The following is a 26,150-nucleotide window of genomic DNA, read 5'->3' on the forward strand; positions in this document are numbered from 1 at the left end:
TGTGGTTTTAACATATCACAGTCATCATGCTACCCCTAAGTTAGGTTGAGAGACATCTCCAGCACTCTTAAATCATTTAGGAGCTGAGATCTAGTTGTAGCACTTTTACCTTTATTAAGTGTAGGAATACGATCAAAATTACACCATTCCTAGAATTTTGACATACTTAAGACTTAAATTTTACCTCTGCTTTTCAACATTTTTTTCCTTTAACAAATTACTGATTATAAAAACTTATGTTGACTGAAGAAATATTGATCTGGACAAAAACACACACACCATGGACTTTCACACTGATCTGATCATTGGCAACGTACCTTAAACTCATGGCCTACATTCAATTTAATATTGACATTGCATTTCTTGCACAAAACATTCATCAGTTCTTGTAATCTGACATCGTCAAAATCATAGTTACTGTCAGTTTTTCCAGTTTGGCATGTACATGCATGCACTACTATGAACAGTTTTTGTTAACTTGCTTTAGAGCTACCTTTAGTTTTAGTAACCTTTCTTTTGCTTCTTTTTCTTTTTTACCTTTTTAACATATTGAGCAAAACTGATATTGATAAACTTACAATTGAAAAGAGGCAACTGAATACTGTCTGCACTATTATTGTAACCTTCAGAGTGGACATTGAAACACTTCTCATGTTATAAGAGCAGACAGGCTGCAAGGTAAATTCAGTAGATGTGTTTACACAGATGAAAGTTCATATCAGTAGAGAGAAAATTTAGTCCAGCTTTTTACTCCTGATGTTTAAGTCCACAGTGAATATGTTGTGATCTCTTTCTGTTATTTAGTTTTTTGTTCTGAGAAAGAAACAACAATATGAATAAGTCACTAGCTGTCTTAATCTTAGCTGTTCTGCTCTTTAAAGGTAAGCTAATACTTGTTTACTTATATACCTTATATATACCATTGTTATCTGATGTGGTATTTAATTTCTCATTAGACATGGCAGGTCTCTTGAATGAGTGATAATATTAATCTCACAATGATTATTTAAATATAAATGTGATATTAAAATATGTACTGTGGTTGGACTTTATATAATCATTGAATATTATACTGTCACTTATATTTTAGCTGATTTTTATTTTTTTATACAGGTGTGGACAGCATCAGCCTAACGGATGAGGACTATGAAATGGCAGACAAACTCTTCACGCTGGGAGCTGAAGCATTTTTGAAAACCTTGGACAATTTAAAAGGGGCAGCAGAAGTGGTTATGGAACAAAAAAAGATCAATAAAACAGGGTAAAACCAGAGATGTATGATGTAAAGTTAACATGGACCGTGCGCTGTAAGAAAAAAAAAAAATAGTAGCAAAACTAGATAAAGATCATGTTCAGGTAGAAAATTACCAGCATGTTTTCCAAGTTTATGGACAATGCAATGCTTAATTCAAAATACAGGTAAAACACCTGTGAAAAATCAATATGGAAAATTTCTTCATGTGAACACGGTACATTGGGCAATATTTCTATCACTTTTCTTGGAAGGAGGAGTGTAAATCCACTACCATTGTTTTCTGTGTTGTACAGTACTGAATTGCAAGACTTGTGGATTTCTCTGAAGGAGATGATCAAGAAGATCACTGCTGAGAAAGAAGCTAAAGGACATGATCATTTCATTATATCACTGCAGTGAGTACTTCATCCACTGGATACAAAACACCGTTTGCACTTTATAATCATACTGTATACTGAACTTAAAACAAACATTTAAATAATTAATAATAAAGCTGTACACAATCCACTTAGGTTTAAGGAAACTCCTGTGATATTGTTTTCTTCTGAGCAATTTCAAACCATCCCGATTATCATCTTTTATTTTCCTTCTGTGTGTTTAACAGCATTATTCACAGACTGAGTATGGTTTTTCAAGGCGGTCTGTTTCAACTCATAAGAGCATTCCCCAGGGACTCATGGATTGGCCAGTATGAAGACCATTCATCCAATTAATTAATGTTATTGTATAACTTTTTAATTATAATTTTTACAACATGTAAATGAGTTAATGAAGATCATGCTGATATGCATAGGGTTGAATGTGTCTGTTGCTGAATATATTTTTGTTGAAACATCTTGAATATATGATATCTCATTTCACAAGACTGACTAATATGTTCTGGTCTTCTTACAGAGAATTTGGCATGTATAAAGGGATCTTCAAAAACGAGACAGTGGTGGATTTCTGGAAGTAAGGTTTTTGACTGAATTTGCAAGATGCCTGAAAATATTGCTTTGAAATAGTGTAAAGAGGCATCCATTGAACAGTTCAAATCCACTGCCTCTAAAATGCAGATAATCTTCTCAGGGTCTGTTTGAAATTATAGATAACTAAAACATAGTTCATCAGTTTTGTTTAATGCAGATATGTGGAGTCACGCTACCTTCCAGGAGCTCCACCAATCTACAGAGATTCCTTGGGCTTCCTCGCTTACCTTCTGTCTAAGTTGTATGACGCATTGTTTCTTACAAACTGTTTCTGTCCCTTTGAAATAATGAAATAATATATTTGATAGAAATATCTTGCAGTCTAGCTGCTAATTTATAGTTAGACACTGTAAAGATATTGTTTTATTAATTTGTTGCTTTTTTTGTATCACTCAAAGTTCAGATGAAGATATTTGTTAATATAAAGCATATTAGTATTCATGTTGACTGGGAATTGTTTTCTTTGTGATATATAACAGAGGGGCACAGCCCAAAGTGGCTGAGATCCTAAAAGTTGCTATGGAACTTGGAAAGACAGACATCAATCAACTTTTTGATGAGTAAGATCTTTTTTGTCATGCACTGATGTGTTAAATCACACAAAATCAATGACACCTCTTGCATTCAAGTTGACTCTTTCATGCAGCTACTGTTTCCTAAAAAGGTTCTGTTAAAATGTCAAAATACACTCACAGATGACAAATCTAGATTTTTATAGTCTCAGTTATACTTTTTTAGAGTGCAAATGGCTGTGCAACTTGTCAGAGAGAAGGCCATGGAAATTTCCACCTTAGAGAGGCAGAATGAGAAGGATGAGTTTCTAATAACATTGAGGTACATTGAGAGTATTATTTTCTATACTGATTTTCATGTTCACTTGAATTCACCCAAAATACTGTTTAGCTGTATGTTTTTTAATCATAGTGGCTGTGAAGTGTGACCTGCAATTTACGGACTGTGTATTTCATAGAACTGCATCTGGAGTTCTTGCATTTTACTGGGATAAACTATTGGAATACTCTGAGAGCCAGCCATTCCATAACAAGTATTTAGCTGCTGTAAGGTAAGACTATGATCATAATAGTTACCTGATACGGGCTAGTCTTACATAAAATAAAAAAACGTGTTACATAGACAAAATAATTTATGTAATATAATAGTTGTTTGTGTTGCAGGAGGTGGAAGGAGCTGAGAGTGTTGAAAGATACTGAAAAATATCATGTAATTACTAGCCCAGAAACAGGACTTCAAACCTGGGCGTAAGAACATTTCAATTCAATTTTAATACAGCAAAAACACAGTAAAGGAATAATTCCTCCAAAAGTGAAAATTTGCTGAAAACGTTCACCCTCGGTCCATCCATGATGTAGATGAGTTTGTTCCCCATCTGAACAGATTTGGAGAAATTTAGCACTACATCATTTGCTCACCAATGGATCCTCTGCAGTTGAATGGGTGCCGTCGGGAAAAAAAAAAAATCATAAGTAGTCCACACGACTCCACTCCATCATTTAATGTCTTGTGAAGTGAACATCTGTGTGTTTGTAAACAAAAAAAAAAAACTATTCCATGTTTAAGGTACTGGTATTTAAAATTTAAACCATTGCTTCTGGTCAAAATATGAGTCCATAATCACTAATAATGCTTCCTTCAGCAAAAAAGTCCATCCCCTTTTGTCCTCTCACATCAAAACACCAACATATTTGTTTTTAACTGTTTTGGACTGTTTTTGCAAATTTATCTCCTGGGTCAGATAAGATTACTTTAATATTATGGATAGAGGGCTTGTTTTTTATCCAGGAATTAATGGTTTGAAGTTAAAAATCTTTCCAATTTAAAAGGTGTTAACTGATGGATTGGAGTCGTGTAGATTACTTGTGGATTATTATGATGTTTTTATCAGCTTTCATCAGGAATCTCATTCTGACGGCACCCATTCACTGCAGAGGATCTACTGGCGAGCAAGTGATGTAATGCTAAATTTCCCCAAATCTGTTCTGATGATGAACAAACTCATCTACATCATGGATGGCCCGAGGGTGAGTACATTTTTACACAAAACTTTTTTGATTTCAGAAAGTTGAGTTTGGTTTATGAGTGTTACTTTGTGCAAATATCTTCACTGTGAAACCAAGAACTGTATCAAAGCAATGGCATTTGTAATAACTGTGACTGAATGGAACTCCTTTTCTTTATCTAGTTGGGCAGATGAGCGTTTTAGTGATCTTTTTGACAATGCTGCCCTAGAATATGATCGATGGGGTAATGGGATTTTTGGAGATGAGAGATTCAATCAATCCAGCTGGTTAGTATGACAGTGCTTTTCATTCAGTACACACTGTGCATAAATTACTGTGAATTAATAACTTGGTATGACTAATAACTAACTGAGACCACAGACCCCAAAGCATGATTCAAGTAAATATGCATGGATTAAAATCCATTTATCATACATAATGCTGTTATGCTTATTGTGTGTGTATGAAAGTATAAGCTGTGCCTTATGAATGTATTGCATTCCAGTTTAATAGTCTGTTTGAACATCTTTTGAGTATAGATGCATAAATGTATGTCCATTCACTTTGTAATTTGTTTCACAGGGCCATTATGAAGATGGCGACAGTATACCCTCTTCCAATTTATGAAAGATTGTCTGAAAATGGCCTTGGGATGTCTGAAGTTAATGATTTTTTTATTGACACTGAAAACACTCTCACCGAATTATTAGGCGAGGACATCATGTTCAATCTGAAGTAAGAACACGTTTAATTTCCCACTAGTCTGTTAACTCAATATGGCGACTATAAATATGTTATAGATGCCTAAATACTAACACATTTGAGCATATTACACCTGTACAATTACTAAACTAAAGATTATGTGCTGATTCATCATCATTTGGTCATTAATGCAAAAATGTCCTTTTCTGTTGTCTTCCAGGTCTGTGATTTATGAAATATGGAATATTATTAGTAATGAAATTTTTCATGTTTCCATAAACAAGAAAAACCAAATAACATCAAATGTGGAATATGAGGACCCCTTGCGACATTTACGGTATAATACGTAAAGCCCTGATGTTTGTTTGTGCGTATGTTTAAAGGAATAGTTCACCTAAAATTAAAATTTGCAGAAAATGTACTCACCCCCAGGCCATCCTAGATGTAGATGACTTTGTATTTTCATCGGAACAGATTCGGAGAAATTTAGCATTGCAGCACTTGTTCACTAATGGATCCTTTGCATTAAATGGGTGCCGTCAGAATGAGAGTCAGCACTCAGCTTTTCACGTCTCAAGACATTAATTGATGGACTGGAGTTCTGTTGGTTACTTTTGGATTGTTGTGATGTTTTTATCAGCTGTTTGGACTCTCAATCTGATGGCACCCATTCACATCAGAGCATTGGTGAGCAAGGGACATAATGCTAAATTTCATTTACGCTCAAAGCATTAATTTATGAGTGAAATATAAAACTGATCCCAACCACTTTCTCTGCTGATTTTTGCAACAGCAAAATTAAAGGAACGTGCTTTGCCATCTGGGACAGAGTTCTCTCTGAGATTAACCGACAAATTAAAAATGTTGGACACAAAGAATTAGCAAGGTAAAGTGTAACAGAAATTATTTTGTGCTCAACATGTCTGTTCCTGAATGTTTAGTCTTACTTTTGACATTTCCAAACAAAACATTTTAATTTGTAATGTAATAAATCATCAAGCAAATGAAATTTTTACCTCACATTTCATAGGCGCTGGGATGAAGTGAAGAGCATTTTCATTAAAGAGTTAACTGACAGTGGAGAATTAACTCAAGAGAAGCTTGATGAAGCAAAAAAGTAAGAAAAGTGTCTTGGAATAAAAAAAAAATGGACAGCTGCACATTTACATATGTCTGCATTAAAAGAAATGCCTATATGCTACAGACTTATTGCAGTGTCTGAAAATTGCATTGATCTTGTGTTATTATTAGTTATACTGTCAATTAGCCAACTAAATAACATTTTTACTGTTTTCTTCATGATTATAAAGAACCTTTAATAGTGTCACACAAATGTTCTTCGACAAATATGTAAAAATGATCGATGGTCTGGAGGAAAGGATCAGTGCTTCCACTGAGTAAGAATTTATGCTTTAACTTAAAAGTTCTGAAATATTAAATTCCAAAATTAGTAGTTATGAAACCATACAGTAAAATATCAAATACAATGTAGAAATTAAATTGCTAACATTTCCATTTTCTTTCAGAATTCTTGGCAAAGTGATGGTGATGGCTTTATTTACCATAGATTCTGTCCTGGTTAATCTGGCCTCTCTGCTGTCTAATTAATTTCTCTCAAGGCAAGAACTAAATTTTGTTCTAAATTTTATTGTCATTCTGTGACCTATGAGTAATCCTTGTCCCTCTTCTCTTCCTAGTATATTTGCCAGTGCTCAATCGCTGAAGTTGTTTGATTGGAACCCTTATAGTTGATGGCCCTTCCTTATCTTTTTTTTTTTTTTTTTTTTTTTTTTTTTTTTTTTTTTTTTTAGTGCTTCGTGTCTGTTATGCTGAAATCAGGTCTGGTAGTCTCTGACCTGTAGGCCTCATCATTTCATTTTGAGGATGCATCTGATGCTCTTTCCCAAATGTGTTGATAAGATATTTTGATAAGGTTTGTGTATCCAAAAATGAAAATTTGCCAAAAATGTACTCACCCTCAGGCCATCTGAGATGTAGATGAGTTTTTTTCTTTTTCCGAAACAGATTTGGAGAAGTTAAGCATTACTGTACATCACTTGCTCATCAGTGGATCCTGTGCAGTGAATGAGTGCCGTCAGTGTTGGTGTGCTTGTTTTTTATTATGAAAGATTTCATAAGTATTTCATAAGTTTCTAGTCAATGGATTATTTTTATAGCGAAGTGAAAAGCTGAAGGTTTGTAAGAAATAAATCCATCATTAGGGTGTTTTAATTTTAAACTGGTGCTTCTGGCCAAAATATGAGTCCATAATCCATAATAAATATTCCTCCAGTGAAAATGTCCATCCCCTGTTGTCCTCTCTCTTCAAAGTTCACTGACATATTTTTTTGGAACATATTTGTTTCAGACTTGTGACTGGTGCTTAATCTGTGCATATTTCTCTCCTGATTCAGGTGAGACAACCTTCTCACTGGAGAAAAGAATAAAAATGATAGAGGACTCGTTTAAAGTTAACAGCTCTTAATGATGGATTTGTTTATTACAAACTCATTGCATTTTGCTTCACAAGATGTTAATTGATGGACTGGAGTCGTGTTGGTTATATGTGGATTATTTTTTCAGCTGTTTGGACTCATTCACTGCAGCAAGTGAAGTAATGCTAAATTTTTTCAAATCTATTCAGAAGAAGAAACAAACTCATCGATTTCTTGGATTTTCAGCAAATTTTAATTTTTGGAGAAATTATTCCTTTGATGCTGGATTAAACAGTTCACATTATAAACTGTCTGTATTGCTAACCAAATTATATATGTGTAAAAAAAAAAAAAGTACAAACATCTGATCTGCTTTATATGATTTTATGACGTTTATTTACTTAGAATAGCGTAATCAGAAGAAAGTTCTAAACTACCAAAGCACCATGCAAAGATATGACGTTTATTTACTTAGAATAGCGTAATCAAACATCTGTTTTTAGGTCTGCCAAGTCAGCAAAAAGGGACAAAAAGCAACATGCATCAATACTTGACTTTCCATTTAATCTTTTTGGTTGTACTTTGAGCATTTCTAAACTACCAAAGCACCATGCAAAGATATTTATAATTAGTAAAAGATTTATAATTATAGCTTGGTGTAACTTCCCCAGACTTAAATTATACGGCTAAGCTATCTCAAATGTAGTTGCATTAATTAATATGTTGTATGAAGTAATATGTTGTTGACTAATAAAGGGGAACAGACATTCACCATCAACCAGCAGAGGGCACTGAAAATCTGCTTACACCACCTGCACTGAGTGGACACGGACCAGAACCACTTTCTTGGCCGCCATGATAGACACAAATACAAATGAGGCCATGCTGTAGTTAGAGGTTACGATTTCCAATATTGTTACTGATGTTGGCTTCAGATCTGCGTGGCTGGATTTCTGAGTATAATTACAGACACTGGAAGATCTCGAGCTGCAGAGGCAGTCTGTCTGGACCAGGGTCTTTCTATTGCATCAGCTCACCTCTGTTTGCAGTACTGTCACTGTGACTGGTTTGTTTGGAGACCAAGGGGGAAGTAGAAGAGCTGAGAAAATGAGTATAAAGGCAAGAAAAGATAGCATTATGAAATGAAAAAATGAGGCTTTATCAGCACTAGAGTGATGCATGTGTGCACCTGGCTGCTGGTGGAGGAACCAAAACAGTTTGAAACGCATAATATAGGCTATTGCTATTGTCAGTGAGTGTTTAAGAGGTGGTTAATACATAATGAACAAGTAACTAGAAGGTTGGTGGTTTGATCCTCACAAGGACTAAGCCATGAGCCATCCCTGTTGCACTCTTGCTTAAGACACTCAAGGAATAATTAACCCAGTTTTGAAAATTCTGTTAATGTTTACTGAAAAATGTTTTGAAGTTTCTCATAAGTTTTACCTGTTTTTTTTTTTATTGACTTTCAAAATATGTTTGTGTGTGTGTGTTCCACAGAAGAAAGTCATATGTTTGAATTGAAATGAGTGTGAGTAAATGGTGACATAATTTTCATTTTGGGTGAACTATCTCTTTAACCTCTTATCTTGCCCATAGTAAGATAATATATAGTATAGATTATATTGATTTTTTTTTCTCTAAAAAATAATGTATGGATAATCAAGTGAACCTAAACGGAATCAATCAAGTAGATGTTTATCTTGAAATACTAACAATAAACACGTTATCTCTATAACTATTTTACCTTTTACTTGCAAAGAAAGCATGATTTATCAGTCAGAGGGCAGAAGGCATGAAGCAGATTGTGTACAACAGGTTTTTCAGTAAAGTTTTAAACATGCTGATCATTTACAGACCTAGAATTTCACATCAAATACAGTAAGGATACAGTATGGTTTTATGTATGAGAAATAGCAATATTAGCCTTAGCAAGCTCCCAGTTAGCAGGATTACATATTGCTGCTTAGTTTAAACACAACAGGACCTATTATGTGTGGTTTAGTAGTTGTTTTTTATCTACAGTGAATCAGAGTTCACTAATCGCTGGGATGATTCCCTTGGAGCAGCTTGAGGTTAAGTGTCTTGCTGAAGGGCACAGTGGTGTTGCAGCAGGGTTGTTATCACAGCAACATTTTCCCAGACTTATATATTAGGTTACTCTGGGCTTGAATGAGGGCTCACTGTGGTATCTATAAATATGAGACCTCAATTAATGGTATTTATTTACATTGTTAAAACATAATTGTCATGATATTGTAATGGTTACTAAGCAAACTGGCAAGTCAGACAATTATTTTCATTAATGTTCCTTTAATGAACATTTGGGACTGTTTGTGTCACCTGCTTGTGTGGGTGTACACGTTACAGACAGATTGTCAATCTGTGGTGCAGGCTCTTTCGTTAATTTATGAGCGAGTTATTGAATCATTCATTCAAACGATTCGTTCTAAAACTGATTCATTAAGAACAAAAACCGTTTTGACGGGTGAGTCACTGAATTTGAATTTGAATTTTCGTTCTAAAACTGATTCATTAAAAGAACGAAAACCGTTTTGACGAGTGAGTCATTGAATCATTTTCTCAAAAGAATCGTTCAAAAACCGATTCATTCAGAAACGAAACAATAGGACTGAATCTTGAACCAATTATTCAGTCGATTCATTCATGAACGAAAACTGCCTACTGTGACTCGCTCAGAGATTCGGAATCTATTTGTGTTAGCAAAACACGAAAAACGACCTGGGAATGTTGTGTCTAAAATGTAAGTTGCTCAGTATTATTATGCTATTTGAACTGTTGTAGGCCTATTTCGCGCTGTTGCTCTCAATATAAGCTAATTTGTGATTAGCTTACCTTCGATTTCATGTCTGCTAGTTGAAATAGTTCACTTCATTGCCTACCCATTTAATTTTTGACATATAATATCAACATGGCAGGAATAACGTTAAAGTAGTATACTATTTTGGATACCGTATTTATTAGTGAGTCACTGTTGAGTAACTGCAATAAGCAATATTGTTTTTAAAATGTAAGTTACTTAGAATTGATTCTCTTTTCTTCTTTTTTTTTTTTTTTTTTTTTTTTGCTGCTGTATAATAACTATAATTGACACCCGAGATGTTTTTTTTAATGTCTTAAATCTATTTGATATCTCATTGATAATGAAGTGGAAATGTGTTTTATATTTCAATACGCAAAATGTGATTTTGAATGTTTATTTGATATCGCATAGGTGGATTCTCCAGTGACACTTTTGGTTTCACTATACCGTTTTGTGGATGATCTGCCTAAATTGTGAAATATTTTTTATTACCCGGCTGTATAGGCTACTTTAAGTAACATGTTAAAATTTGTAACACCCAGCACTTAAAAGCAGTTATATTGTTGCAGCACCCAAAACGTTCCTCTGTTTTTCCATTACTTAAGTTTAAATCAGCTTCACCAGATTTGTTTTAATCAAATGGGTTCCTAATGCAACAACAAATTAATTACTAAAAACAGCATCTAAAAAAAAAAACTGGTTTCTAAAATGCTATGACAAAACCACCCTTTAACATGTCTAAATGTGGTCAATCTAATTAGACATTGATATATTATTATAGGTTTTAATAATATTTTTAAATTGTTTTTATTTTTATATTTTCTGTTTTTATTTTAATTTTTATAGTTTTAGTAATTTTATTGTGTTTTTTTTTCATTTTGTATTATTTTAATATGTCCATATAGTTCTTTTAACACATTTTTATTTCAGTTATAATTTTATTACTTATGGATAAACTAAAAGAAAGTGAGATATGAGGCTTTGGCAACTAGCTGAAATTAAAACAAGTTTATTTTTATATTTTAATTTATTTCAGTTCATGTTCTATTTCAAGTGACAAAATTAATATTGTTTTATTTAGGCCTAAGGTTTTAATAAAGTTATAGTTAAAGTTTTAAGTAAGTTTTAATAATAAGTTCATTTGCTTTAAACTGACAAATCAGTCATTTTCTACTCTCATGTTGCTCTCAAAACTTTGTCCGGTGGAATTATTATAGAAATGTATTATAAGAAATAGTTTTCCACATTATGAAAATGAGTGATGAACAAGTTCAGTTGCCGTTTATTTAGAAACTATTTGCACTTATATAGAGAGTTACTAAGTTATTAAAAAGTGTTTCCTTATGCCCATACTTCTTATCTCATCTCGCCTAGGGTTTCAAGTGTGCCAGGACTTTAAGACAATAGATGCCCCTGTTCAAAACTGGTTCCAAGAATTAATGTTTTGTGCTGCTCATTGTAAATTCTGAGAATCAAAGTCACTGAACACATGTATGTGCACGGGGTTTCTTCCTCTCATTTTCTACACACTAGCACACACACTCTCTGCACAGAGTCTGTTCATGTAAACCTTCTCCCCTTCCCCCCATGTCTCTCTCCCTTTCTGTCCCCCTCGTCCTCCCCTCCCTCTCACTCTCACTTACAGCCTGTGAGCACTATTTCAAGCCTCCATCAGAAGGAGCGAAGGAGTGCGAGTCACAGAGGTCGGGGGGAGGGGCCGGCAGACAGGATTTGGAGTTCAAGTGCATGTGGAGAAAATGACCTGGAAGACAGTGAGACAGAGAGCGGAATGGGAATGCGCAGGCTAGAATATCCTATTTTTTCCAGGCATAGTTTTTGCCCTGGAATAAAAAAGGTGAGATTGAAAAAAACAAAAAAACATGCACCCTCTCAAAAGAGCAAATGAAAGAAAATCGAACGCCGGGAGATGAGAGCGGAGGACAAGAAAATGTATTCCGGCCCCCTCCCCTGAACTCTCGGCTACGGCTCACTCCTCCTCCTTCCCTCCCTCCTGTGAACCCCTTAGCCTCTCTTTTCTATCTATCGTTCCCTCTCTGTCATTCTCTCCCCTCCCACCTCCTCATGCGGTCGCTTGCATACACATGCGCCCTTACGATCTCGCTCTCTTTTCCTCTCTCTCCGCCGGCTGCAGTGCTTCTCTTCTCATCCTTGCAGCCTGGCAGCTTCATCCGTGTTCCTCCCTCCTAGATGGAGAAACACGCACAGCCTTTCCAATGGTCCCCCCACCCCTCTGCGTGCCTCCCTTAAAAAAACCCCCAGGCCCCTTAAACAGCTCCTTTTCCTACTTGTCTCGGTGCCTGATCACCATTCGCTCTCCTTTGCACTTCACTTACATTCTTATTTTTTCTCTTTTTTTTCCGTTAAATAATTTGCCAGCTCTATCCCACAAATTTTCACATTCATAATGTGAAAGCAGTTCAGAGTGCAGAATGAACAGTAGGAAATGGGATGGGTAGGAGGAAAAAACGCTAAGAGGAGAGAAGTGACTGGGATAGCGGAGATGAGGAAGGATCCGGAGCAACGGGAGAAAGAGCCGAACGTGGGATCAACGAAACCGCGGGAAAAGGAGGAGGAACGACCAGACTGGTACTCTTGTCTTTTTGTTTTAACCCTCTAGCTCTCTTTTTTCCTTAGTTACCGTTTGTTTCTATCCATCCCTATCTTTCAACTTTAACTCTCTGTTACTACTAAATCTACTTTTTTTCCCTTTCTTTCTATCTATTTTTGTCTCTTGCATTTCAATCTTACTGAAAACCAGTAGTTCACTCTGGATTGTCTTGTTTCACATTTTGTGGGCTGATTTTGGGGATGTGCAGGGGAGGACAGAATCAAAGCATGTGTGAGATGTGTGTTGAAACCGATGATGATTGTTTCTTCATTCCTTCACTTTTTCTTGTCTAATGCTTGTGTTGCAAATATTGTGTTAGTGTGCATGGTAGGATTTGTCTGTAAGTGATTCTGCGTGTGCATGTGTGTGTCATGAGTGTGTGTGTGTGTCTGTGTGTGTATGCCACCATGCGTGCTTGAACATGCAGGAAGGCGAACCGTGATTGGAATTGTGGGGGTAGCTCTCTTTCCCTGTTTTTGTCTTGCTCGCCGTTCCCAGTATGCCCCTAACTTCCTCTGTCCATCATCCTTTCATCCGGGAACCCCCACAACTGTCCATCCATCCGGTCGTCCGCTATAGCTCAGGGGAATCAGAGACAATGGCCACAGATCTCCGGCCTGTATGTGTGCCATAGTTGACTTGTACAGTTAGCACTAGGTGAAAAGGCACACTGGGTCTTTGAGTTTGGAAAAGTAACCATTCTTATTGTGAACGCTCGGGTGATATATCATGGGAAGCGCTAATGAACAGCGAGCGAGAGAGCTTGTGGAAGCATGTGTCTCATCCAGGGGTTTGCACAGTCCATCGCGGCATTAAATCAGAGATTGTTGAAATGCACAAAAGTCAACTGCTCCGGCACTGACTGTGTGTAGTGATGTTCAACACCGTTTCCTCTTGGAATAATCCTGGATGAGATTTTTGTGGGTTATTGTGGCATCTCTCCACATTTTTTACAGAGGGGGTGTTTGTGCTTTAGATCATACTCTGCTGTCTGAATTTGGTCCTCAATGCACCTGGATCTGGTAGGTGTAACATTTGTTTGTGTGTAGGTGTTTATTGGTAAGCAGGTTGTAATGAAAATGTGGGTGTTTGCGGTTTTCATAAGATTGTTCTCCTGAAGCAAGTTTAATTGGAAACTATACATATTAAAGGGATAGTTGACCCCAAAATTATATTTCTGGCATCATTAACTCCTCTTCACTTTCTTTTTTCTGTGGAACACAAAAGAAGATTTTTGGTAGAAAATGTACTTAACCAAACCATTTTGGGGAAAACTGACTTCCATTGTACATGGAGAAAAACTCAAAAAACTCTTTCCATGTTTCACAGAATAAAGAAAGTGATACAGTTTTGGAATGACATGAGGTGAATAAATGATGAAAGAATTTTCAGTTTGGGGTCCCTTTAATATGTATAGTTGGTTTTATGTGAAAGTTAAGCATTCTGTATGCTGTATATTTGAACAGTTTAGGTTTTAAGGCACTGTGTATTTCTTAACTAACATCAGTGATATTTTTACTAAATTAGATATATTTACTAAAGTTCTATTTGCAAAATCAATTAATTTAATACGTTGGTCTAATATACAGTGTGCTTGGTTTGTAGAGTGTAGTAGTATTTTTTAGCAGCAATTATATAACAGTTAATTAATATTGTTCACATTAAATTAAATTAAAATATAGTGTTTATGTCCTTTTTTTAAATTCTGTGTAAAAACAAATAAGCTTAATATATTAAGATTTTAAATGCACATACAAAATTGGGCTTCAAAAGTCTGACACCACTTAAAATGCCAATCTGCAAATAAATGTAAAGTTTTAGGATTTTGAAAAAAATGAAATATTATGAGTTAAAATGAACTATTTAGGATAAAAAATGATATTAAGATATTAAAAAAAAAGATTAATCATTTAAAATTAATCATTTCTAATCAAGTAATTAAATTAGTGATACTGACCATGTGAATCTTTTTGCATAAAAGGTCAGTTGTATTGTTATTTATGTCAGTCCATGCTAATTTTTCAGTTCTTTTCACTTAAGTTGTTATGCTGATAATATCATTTTTGAACCCCAAGGACATATTAGGTTGGTTAATAGCACAGCTTAATATTAAATAATTCCTTTTGATTGTTTCCCATTTTAACATGTTTTATACTTTGCGTTCATATTTATTGGGGTATCATGGGTGAAAAGAAATATAAAGAGGATGATGCTCAGTAATGTGGTCTGAATATTGTGTTTGCTGCTCTTTGTTCCTGCTTATGTATCTACAGTTTGGCTTTCATATTCATAAAGTCTGATCTAACAAAGAGCTTGTTGTTGATATTCATTAATCTGCAGCAATATAAAATCCATTATCTTCAGAAAAGCATCTTGATGTTGGATTTGCCGTCTGCTGTCTGTGATTGGTTGCTTGCCATGGCCTGCTGGTGGATGGCGTGCATCTGTGCCGTGACCCATGCTTGACCCTGTTAGCACTCAAGGGGACTGAGGGAAGAAAAAAATCAGGACGAGCAGAGTCGAGGGTGGGGGTGAATTTGATGACTCTTTGATATCAAAATTTGGATGAGAAAAGCATCTGATCTAGTGCTAGACAGAGAGAGGCGGAGGAAAAAACGCACTGCCGCTCTGCAGTGACATGCTCCGTTTGATACCGAGCCATCGATGGCCATCAAGGAGACTTTCCGGAAAATAACGCCATTGATTTCAACATCAGAAGAGAGATGAAGTGAGAGAAAAGAGCAAAGGAGAGATGATGCCATGGTGTCAGGGTCTCTAGTGTTATGAAATATTACTCATACTGCCTGTCTGTTATGTAACGTTACATAACCCAGGCTTCCGTGGTAACTCTGTTATTGGAGCTCAACTTGTGATCAGGAGGATATTTGAAACTGGGGCTGAAGAAGTCCTTTGGTGTATAATTTAAGTGTATAAATTAAGTGCATGTAATCACAGTCATTGTAACTATGTACCATATCTTCATTTGATTCGTTTCAACTGGAATGACTCAACATGTTTCCCTCCATTAAAAAGTTCCTTTTTTGCTAAAATAATAGTAGGCATCAAAATATATATAGACTTTTCAAGTAATTATTGAAATCCAACATGTAAGTGAACAATACGATTTTGTTATTTTAGAATTTCAAGTGCAGCACGGATCTTTTTTTAGAATTTCAAGTGCAGCACGGATCTTTGTGGAGTTAGCACGGATCTTTGTGTCAGTGTGATTAATTAAATAGATTATGTAGAAATAGTGCAGGATGTTAAATATTGCTTATTCATTTTACGCTATGTTTCTTTAATATTTTTCAAAATCCTAAAACGTTCTGTTTATTTACAGGTTTAAAATTAGATTTTGAGCCTCAGATATTTTTAATCACTCGTTGTATATGGAAATCTCGGTTTATTTAAGCATATTTTTTACACACAAAATATTTTGCCATTACAGTGGTTTATTCTTACATTGAAGATAGACCTATATTCTTCTAGGTTTTTTTTTTTTAGTATAACTCATATTTTGAATTTTGAGTCTCTTATTGTAGCAGACCACGTGGCCTTGTTTTAGGCTCATCAGTCTTAGAAAGTTGTTATCGTGGAATGTTTCCCATGGTTCTCTGTAACAGAACAGTGTGTAAATTAGCATCAGCCTTGTCCCTTATATCAAGGTCATAAACTTCATCAGTCTTATCCATGTTTGTTCATGTCAGAGCCCTGTGGGTATTGCATATCAGCTGTGTATAGAAACTTTAATGCTTCTTCAAATACATTCAGAATTCTTTCAGAATGATTCAATACATCTTGGGACACTGAATAGCCATTCAGTTTGGTAACTTTTACAAATTCTTTTACAGAATTTTTTATAATACTTCCCCTGAAGTATCTTAGCCAGAAAAAAAAATAAAATAAAAAATGAGAGACTACTTCAGAACTAGATTTCAGTAAGAGTTGCGTAGGGTCTGGAGAGCAGGTGAAGTTTGGTTAAGGATATGTTATAGAGAAAAAAAAATAAAAACATTAATTACATATTATTTTTAATATTGTATGTTATTTTTAATATTGTCGTAAAAAAATTAACATTTGGAGTAGATTATTGACCCACAACTGCTTAAAACTCATATTTCAAAATCAATGCATTTGCAAAAAAGTATTTTTAATGTAAGTCATGTCACTGTGCGGACATCTTTGAAATGGGGAAACATCAAATTCTCCAAAACTGTTCGCCAAGCTTAAGATTACATGTAAAATTTCCAATGAAATCTGACAACAACTGTCTCATAAATGTTGTTTCTTTTGCTCAAATAGCATTAAAAAAAAAATTCTGAGCTCACGTCTCAGAACGCTGACTGACTTTAATGGTTAGCGATTGGCTCTTTTACTCAGAAGGCGGGGCTTCGTTCGATAGAACCTCCATATTGAGTGTTGCATTTTTCCCCATTCAAAACTATATGGCTATATGACACGCCTTTGGCATTCTATAGTCTTTGATTTGCAATCAAACGCATGAATTGTTACTCTCCTTGTATCTTCAGAATTTAGTGTTGTCCTGACATTGAGATTGTCTGACATTAAAAGAAATTTGTAAATCAAAACTGAAGTTTATATATTTGATAAAATATTGATATATTTAAAAAAAATACTTTATAGTATTCTTAATATTCTGCAGTAAGTGACGTGACATACAGCCAAGTACTCTGCAAAAGCATTGAGTACCCAAATACTCAATTTCATTCGGATGGACGAGTGAACAAGCTTCTAAATTCATCCGAATGGACAGACGAGCCCCCAATTCATGTTACGCCCTGTCTAGGGGTAAAGGACACAATATGAAATGAGAAAGAGGAAGCGGGGATTCTTTTGAGGGTTTTTAATGGAACCAAACAAAAATATAACCATCAAAATAAGTAAATAGGGAATTTTCTTCAGGAGTTTACCAGGCCAAAATAATAAACAAAACGTCTTTAGTTTAAGACCTCTTTCCTAAACCTTAATCAAAATAAAATAAAATAAAAGTGCAATATTTTAACCTAACTCCCTAATCAAAAAAAAACAGATCAAAAGGTAACAATAAACAGATCAAAAGGTAACAATTTACGTTTTTTCTAACATATATGTTTGTTTTAATTTATATATATTTATTAGATCAGGCAAACAGAGTTACAAGGAGAATCCAAATCCACGTCATAACAAGCAATAGGGTCAAAATGCCAAACAGTTCCTACTTAAAATAATCGTATCAAAATTCAACTAAGAGACCAAACAGCCAAGACCAACCAACCAAACAACTCTCTCACTCTCTCTCTCTCTCTCTCTCTCTCTCTCTCTCTCTCTCTGCTCTGGAGAAAGGAAGTGACATCAGGGCTATTAAGGTTTGCCTAATTTTGAATCCAGATGGGCCAATCATTAGCCTGCAGGAACCAATCAGCATCCTACCTGGACACAAACACTTTCAAAAACAAAAGAGAGACAGAAACGAGAAAATGCAAAACAAAGGGTTGTAACAGACCCATACTCAGAATTCGTGCTCAGCACGAATCCAAAATGCACACACACAGCAGTAGGGGTGCACGTTAAATATCGGCCGATAATTAATGCACATCTCCTCAGTAAAGCCGGTTCTCTAATCAGCGGTAAATTCCATCAGGTGCGTGATTTCACATAGAGAAGCTGTTACTACACGGAGCCGTTGTTAACTGACAAGCTGCGCAAATCCACATTCATTATCAACGTGGATTTGCGCATCTTGTCAGTTAACAACGGCTCCGTGTAGTAACAGCTGCTCTATGTTGAACACACACCAGGAGCAGTGGGCAGCCATTTATGCTGCGGCGCCCAGGGAGCAGTTGGGGGTTCGGTGCCTTGCTCAAGGGCACCTCAGTCGTGGTATTGCCCGAGACTCGAACCCACAACCTTAGGGTTAGGAGTCTCTAACTCTCTAACCACTAGGCCACAACTTCCCCAAATAAGTTTGTTAAATTACTCTCTGGTGTTATCAAAACATTACTTTGAGTAATTTGAACATCCTACCCTTGCCGATAAAGCAACATTTAAAAAAAATCAAATAAATTTACATTCACAACATTCAATATACCGCTCTTTTTCTTATCCAGTCACAACTTACCTTATCTGAGTTATTTTCCATGTCCAGATCAGTCTGTGGAACATTTCATTGTCTCTGTTTTTCTCTCCCACTCCTTGTTTTACTCTCTCCCTCCGTTCTCTCCATCTCGTGTATTTCTCATTTATAATAGATGAAATTCAACCACATTCCATACTATAATGGATTGCATACACCTCAGGATATCCCCAGTCACTGGACTGTGCTGGATTTTTCTGTTAAGAGAGATGGATGAAACATGTGAAAGTGAAATATCTCGTGAGGAACTTTCACTTACTCTTGACCTGATACCATAGGAAATGCTTTGAAAGAATTGCTTTAGAAAGAATGAACTGTGAGTGAATGAACTGTGCTAACATTTTAGCAACAAATGTTCAACATATTTCTTATATAAGTCATTGTCTATTTTCTAGCTGTCTTGACATTACCACAATACCACAAAATGGTTTAAACATAGCTTTGGAGAAAACATAATGAGGCACATTTACAAAATAGGTGATGCATTGTTCAAAATAAATTAATAAAGTTTTACTGCAATAGTCCTAGTATTAGTAATTTGTGATGTTCCAGTCTAAAAATGCAGTTACATAGTTTTGAGAACTGACTATTAGCACCAATTAGCACAGTTAGAGAGTTAGTCTATTTGTGAAAAAACAAGCAGAATTGTAGAATCTCTGCAAACATTGTGAGTGTTGTAAAATAAAATTAGTCACAGACATTTTGTTTTCACTAATGGTGTGTGCACACTAAAAGCAAAGCGAATACGCGCTAATCGCTTTTTGATTACTCGCGGGATGTTTTTCGCATCACTTGTGGGAATAAAAACATTGTGCGATGAGGAGTACCTTCATGCACATCAACAAAAACAACAACAACATATCAAACTGGATGGGTCAATAAGCTATTCACTGATTGGCTTGCGCAACAACGCATCATGCAAATTTCATGCTTGAGTTGAAATTTTTCAAGTTGCGTGGAAGACGTGATTGAGGCAAATATCACGTGTTTGCAGCAATTGCGTCGCCTAATTCGCAAATTTGTCTTTGCATTGAATTTGTATGTAATCTCTCGCAAATTATTCAATTCGCTTTTGGTGTGCTCACACCTTTATTTAGACATTTATTGATGGACAGTTGATGATGAATTTAGTCTGATGTTGTGTGTTGAACTCAACCGAACTTTTTTTTTAAAACTGTTTGACGTTTTGAGTTAACAGCTATATACAGTAGTAGTGGAACATCAAAAGAAAATATTTTGAAAAAAATATATATATTGAAGAAAATTAATGTATTTTAACTTCCACATTCCCCAAAATCTTGGACTTGTTGGTTGTTTGTTTTATGAAATTTCTTTAGAGTAGATCCTGTAGAAAAATATGCAGTTTTTGTTCCAAGAACGAAGCAGAGGTAGCAGAAGAGCCTGGTGTCAGTGTCAGAAATTGGTAGATACTTTGACATCTCAATTCAATTCCCACATAGCCACAGGATACATTTTGAGCTTGGTAGCACTCGACCAGCATGCAGGAGGATAAATTCTTCAAGAAAGTTTAAAACAAAACCCTATGGGGAATTATGTCAGTTGAGGTCTACTGTGCTTGTCCAAGCTTGAAAGGAACCCAAGGGGAACACAGGTACATCAGTGTTAGCTACTTTTACTTATACAAAGCTAATCTCTTATAAAGAATCCAAGAGTTGTTACTGTTCTTGTAAATGTGCATGGGATAGACTTTATTGAGTGGAAATGTCTGTGAGATGTCATTGTAATGTTACTTACTGTGAGTAGATGGTCATGCAGTTCAGTGGCAATGTAAATGCAATTCATTATTAGACGGAGGTTGTAAAACGGCAGTTGGAGTTTGGGAAGAAATTTAGTTGTTTTGAGAGCATTGGCTCTTTTTGTAATTCTTGCAAGGATCTCATAATTCATCTTTCAGTCATGTGTTCATACCATCCTCCCCTGCATCTAAACGCTGTGTCGGGAGGCCGCACATAGCTCTTCGTTCAGATGCACACACGCTCGGTACAAACTCACAGTGGCGTGTGATTCAGCCAGATGTCTCAATTAACTAAATGATACGATTTCCAGTCAGTAGCAAAAAACAATGCATTTGGAAAACATGGGTTGAAAATTAAAGGGCTGTTTACCAGTTTAAAGTATCAGGTTCATTGTTCCCGCTAATTTGATCAGAAGGCATTTTTGAAAAACACTGAATATGCATCTTTAGCAAAGGGAAGGCACATAGAAATGTATCTTTGTTGTGTAATCTTACCGTCACTCTCAACTGAATAATGCATTAATAAGGAATCAACTTTGCGAATTATCTAACACAAACACACAGTAATGTAGAGCTGATGCATATAATGGATATGTCTATAATGATGGCCAAATGTAATGTAATTAATTATAGAGAGGAATAAGCTATTTTGCAACCAGAGAAAAAACTTTTATACAGTTTTAGTTTATAGGCTAAAATATTCTTGCAGTGGAAGTTTGGAGCTGGAATCAGCACTTATTTTATTAAATACCCTCAACCTGATTTACATATTAGCTTACATTTGCTGCTTTACTCTCAGGTTAATAGAGACTCATCAGCTTTAAGTGATTGCCAAGTTAAATAATGTGAATGTTATAATGTAATATAATTTAATATACATTTTGGTATCATTTAAAATGTACAAATCTAAATGCATCCTAAACTAACCGGTAACATTTTAGGATAAGGTTCCATTTGTTAACTTTAATTAACTACATTAGTTAAAATGAACTCAAAATGAACAATACTTTTAAAGCATATATTAAAGTAACATTAGTTAATGTTAAGTTCAGCATATATATTAACTTATTTTAAATTTTATTTACATAATAAATTGTATCTGTTAATATTATTTACATGATTATTACCTGAGCTAACATGAACGCACCACAAGGATGCGATGCTTTCTTTCAAATCAAAGCTAAATACACGTAGAAACAGCGCATCCTTGTGGCGTGGATGATACCAAAGAGCATACATAGCATACGGTGATATGCAGAGACACAGAGGAGACTGTTGACAAAGGAATTGTTGAATAACAATAAAGTTGTTATTTTTGTTTTCTTCTCTTAAAAAAATGTGTTCCCGTCGCTTCATATAACCCAGATTGCAAGTCTGATGGCAGATTTTGTATTTTTTTGTTGAATTTCATACCTTTTATGGACCTTGACACTGTTATTTACTTGGCAGTCTATGGGGGACAGTCACAAGGCCTCCTGGTTTTCATCCAAAATATCTTAAATTGTGTTCCGAAGGCGAACGGAGCATTTACGGGTTTGGAACGACATGAGGGTAAGTGAATAATGACAAAATTTTTGTTTTGGGGTAGAGTATCCCTTTAAGAGCAATTTCTGTTATCTTATGCAGGTAATTTCTTCAATAAACATCTGCCATGCAGGAAAAAAACATACTGTTTATTAATTTAAATATATTTATTTATTATCTTACCATTAGTGTAGTTGTATGTATTTGTACTGATTTTATATGATTAAATGAATAAATATAAACATGTGTCATAATAAAATGGTTTATTTTTTATGATTTGTTTTATAAATATAATTATGTTCTTTTATATAATGGTTGATTTTTTTTTTTTTTTTCGTTTGTTTGAATGCATGTCATTAACTTACTGTATGATGATTTTTACTGTACATTTCTGCCATATGGACATCACCTTGACATAGTCACCACTGATAAGCTACTCCTAAATATAATGTAGAAACTGAAAAACCTTGACCATGATTCTGAATGCTGTGTGTTTGTGTGAACAGTTTTGAGATATTATTGTCTGAATTTTCTATTGTCTACTCTGTGTGCATGTGTTTGAGTTGTCATGACATTGAGAATATCACTGTTAGAGGCAATGACATTTCTCTGTGTAGGAAGGATCTGATGATTGGAGCTGAGAGTGTGTCTAATATACTGCACTTAATTTCTAGCGGGCGGTAGCAGTGGTCTGTCTGAACATACGTTTCTTTGGAGAAGCAGCAGTAATTATGGAAGTACAGTTGTGGTGTAAGGGTTAACAGCTGCGGCTTGCTGGAATGTGTCCACATGTTGTGTGTGTGTTGGAATCTTTCCAGGTTGATGCAGAGAATTCCCTGCAAAGTCGTGCCTTTGACAATACCCTCTCTTTCATTAGATATCAAGCTTTCTTTTTCATTTTTGACTTTATTTTTCCTCTATTGTCCTCACATGTCACTGTCTTCCTGCTCGATTCTCCCCTCCCCCCTTTTCCTCTCTCTTTCCCTCACCAACCTCCTGTGTTACCCCATGTGTTCTCTCTCTGTCTCTCTCTCTCTCTCTCTCTCTCTGTGTGTCTCTTGCTCTCTCTCTCTCTCTCTCTCTCTCTCTCTGTGTTTGTGGGGGGTTGGGTGTGAGCGAAAGCGAGACAAGGAGAGAGACTGTATTCGTGTGAACGAGTCCTCTATATGCATGCATAGAATATGAGGATCCTAATGCAGATACTTTGGTATGTTCATCTGCATGCAAACTTGCATGTGTTTGTTTGTGTGTCTCATGAGAGACAGAGACAGTGTCTGTTATCGGTGCATTAGAGTGCCTGGTACTGTTGGTCGTGTCTGATATGTAGCTCTCGTTCTCAAAGGGCTGCAGTAATTGGGCCGCACATCTTTCTCTTACGATTTGATTGGCCAGTTTCGTGTAACAGTCTAAAGGGGAGCTGGCATTCTGTTATAGCGGTTTCATTAACACTTTCTGTTACTGTAATATGGGATTGTATGTAATTGGGATTGTATGTATTCTGTCATCATTTACTAACCTTAATGTCATTCCAAACCTATACGACTTTGTGACAGAAAAGAAGTATTTTAAAGAATGGGTCTAACAGAAAAAACAATCCGCACTCGGTTATATGCAGGTCTGAAACCTCCTAAAAAAACTTTATTATAATGCTTAATCAGAGGCCATAAAATATGAAAAGTGCAAAAGTGAAAAGTGCAAAGAATGGGTCTAAAACAGAATTCCTTTTTCTGAATGTTTTTGTGCTTTGCAGAAGAAAGAACGTCATACATTTTGGAATGACAAGAGTGAATAATAATGAGTTTTCATTTTTACTGAACTATCCCAACAACACATCAACACATCTTCACACAACACACTTCTCACATTCATTTTGTGTAAATAGTCTCCATCATTGATCTGAGTGGCTAAACAGACCCTCAAGAGAGCTCTGGGACGCTCATAGAAATTTAATTCAAGCATCAGTGTAAAGATTGTCTGCTTTTTGCCTTTTAAATAATATTTTATGTTTTTTTTTTATTTTTTCGGGTGTTGTTTAATATTTTTAGTTTTGTGAAGGGCTCTATAGTTCTATGTCTTTTTTCTTTGTTTTATTTTTTTTTTTTTCTATCATTCTGTCCTAGTTTTGTGAAGGGCTTTATAGTTCTATTTTTGTTTGGTTTTGTATATTTCTATTGTTCTATCATTCTGTCCATCATTAACAAAAATATAGGTTTGTACATTTGAAAAAAAAAAGTAAAAAAAAAAACACCTTACAGCATAGTTTTGATTTAATGCAAATATAGTCGAAAAGAATATGATTATATGTTTACTTTATTCAGCATTCATGGTTTTTTATTGTTCAGTGAAAGAGTTGATTTCTACTTACAAAAAATTAGATCAAAAATGATTTTTTTTTTTTTTTTTTAGTTTTTTTATTTTAAATAAATTTAATTTTATTTTATGTAAATTCCCATTAAGTTTCCAGCTTTGAATATTTCCAAAATTCCCTAGTTTAACTTCCCATGGAAAGTTTCCGTAATGTTATATCCCTTTGCAACCCTTGTTTTGCATGATGTTTTGCATTGTGTGAACAGGTTATTCCTAACTGATGTCTTTGATTCCAATTCAGGATGCTTAACTGTAATGGTACTCATCCATTCGTGATGGTACTGAATCAATTTCACAATTTGTTTGTGAAACTTTGTTTTGAGACTTGTGACTGAATGGCTTGAATGTACATTTAATGGACCTTGAGTTGATATATGAGTCAGATCTTTATATTACACTTTTTCACTTTTTTTTCAGATCTCAGTTCTTATTCAGCTGGAAGAAATGCCAGTTACATAAAGTAAGTAAAGTGCATGATCAAGATGGGAAAAAGAACCTATAATGAACCATTTTTCTCTTTTTAATGAATGTTTTTTGATCAATTTTTTATTTTTATTAATCTACCAGTTAGATTGTTGTTTACAGTACTATTTATCTACTCTACTCTGTGGAAAACTAAAGTATTCATGACAGTTTTATAAGAGATGTTGAAGTGGGAATTGTATGCTGTAAACACGTTGACTATATATGCCATGAGTTATTATGCTGCTTATTGATAACACAGGTTAGGTGTTGAGGTCAAGTATACACCACACTGTAGCTGTAATTTGTAACTTGTAGTGGATTCAGAACAGTAAATACTACACAGTTAAACAGTACAGCAGTCTAAAAGGGATAGAGGTAAACTGTCCCTTTAATACACAAAACATGAAAACGCCATTGAAATAAGACAAACAGACAAAGAAGATTAATTAGTTGTAAGTATAATTAAGTTCAGGTTCAAGGCTCTAAGACATTTAAAAATGCAGGCATGCTACCAAATCTGCAGTCACTATGTACTTGTCCTTTTCTGGTCTCTCTCTTCATGCTGCATTGTTCTCTCTTTCTTTCGCCCTCCTCTGCATGAGTCACTCGTTTAACTGAATGTTGATTGCAAAAAAGTTCAATTACTATAGATTTGCAGTCCTTCATCCTTTTCTGCCTCCCTGTCCTTGTGAACACACACTTAATGCAGCAAGAAAATAAATAAATAAATGACTGAATTATCACTTGATATGTGACCAGGCTTTTTGAGCGATCCATTCATTCCCTTCATCCAAGTTCATGGGAAAATAACATACAATGTACCTCAGTGAAATTGCCTCAGATAGTGACTTGCATTAAGCTAAATTGAGACTTATATAAGTGTTTTATGGCTGACTGTGTGATGACATGAACAAGGCTGAAATCATGTTTAAGAGTCTGTGGTGATCTTCTCAAACAGATAAGCTGGTTTTGCTAAGTGATGGGTGTAAAAAAGAATAGGGAGGGGAGCAGATGTGGACTTGGGCTTTGTGGTTTTGCAAGGATTTCAGCATATATAGAGCATAATTTAAGACC

General features: G+C 35.2%; 1 protein-coding gene and 1 long non-coding RNA gene across 4 annotated transcripts in view; both read left to right on the forward strand.

Moving 5' to 3' along the window:
- Positions 1-684: 684 nt before the first annotated feature.
- On the forward strand, positions 685-6,989 carry LOC109112387. 2 transcript variants are annotated; one of them, XM_042776428.1, is made up of 18 exons: positions 685-881; positions 1,114-1,261; positions 1,549-1,650; positions 1,860-1,943; positions 2,150-2,206; positions 2,381-2,464; positions 2,703-2,783; positions 2,962-3,057; positions 3,194-3,286; positions 3,399-3,482; positions 4,424-4,528; positions 4,824-4,976; positions 5,164-5,280; positions 5,737-5,829; positions 5,974-6,060; positions 6,254-6,340; positions 6,470-6,562; positions 6,755-6,989. In XM_042776428.1, exons 1-17 carry the CDS (start codon positions 833-835, stop codon positions 6,549-6,551), a joined length of 1,602 nt encoding a protein of 533 aa, XP_042632362.1. In that variant the 5' UTR covers positions 685-832; the 3' UTR covers positions 6,552-6,562; positions 6,755-6,989. The 2 variants fall into 2 exon arrangements, with proteins under 2 accessions (XP_042632362.1, XP_042632361.1); XM_042776427.1 differs by lacking the exon at positions 6,755-6,989 and adding an exon at positions 6,641-6,747 and having other exon boundaries at positions 686-881.
- A 4,310-nt stretch (positions 6,990-11,299) lies between these two features.
- Positions 11,300-26,150, forward strand: part of LOC109111932 — a 31,155-nt gene continuing 16,304 nt past the window's right edge. Inside the window, exons 1-2 of one of the 2 annotated variants that reach the window (XR_006162625.1) lie at positions 11,300-12,809; positions 25,029-25,071. This is a non-coding gene — a long non-coding RNA (uncharacterized LOC109111932). The remainder of the gene's footprint in view (positions 12,810-25,028; positions 25,072-26,150) is intronic. The other variant, XR_006162624.1, reaches the window with a different exon arrangement.

The sequence above is a fragment of the Cyprinus carpio genome, chromosome A19, assembly GCF_018340385.1.
Source record: "Cyprinus carpio isolate SPL01 chromosome A19, ASM1834038v1, whole genome shotgun sequence".
Taxonomy (NCBI): domain Eukaryota; kingdom Metazoa; phylum Chordata; class Actinopteri; order Cypriniformes; family Cyprinidae; genus Cyprinus; species Cyprinus carpio.

What these genes read in the sequence shown, in the direction of transcription:
- LOC109112387 (XM_042776428.1), top strand. Translation starts at nt 833, where the DNA reads ATGAATAAGTCACTAGCTGTCTTAATCTTAGCTGTTCTGCTCTTTAAA. An exon ending in ACAGTGGTGGATTTCTGGAA is followed by an intron (nt 2,207 to 2,380) that starts GTAAGGTTTTTG and finishes TGTTTAATGCAG; the next exon opens with ATATGTGGAGTCACGCTACC. An exon ending in AAGTATTTAGCTGCTGTAAG is followed by an intron (nt 3,287 to 3,398) that starts GTAAGACTATGA and finishes TTTGTGTTGCAG; the next exon opens with GAGGTGGAAGGAGCTGAGAG.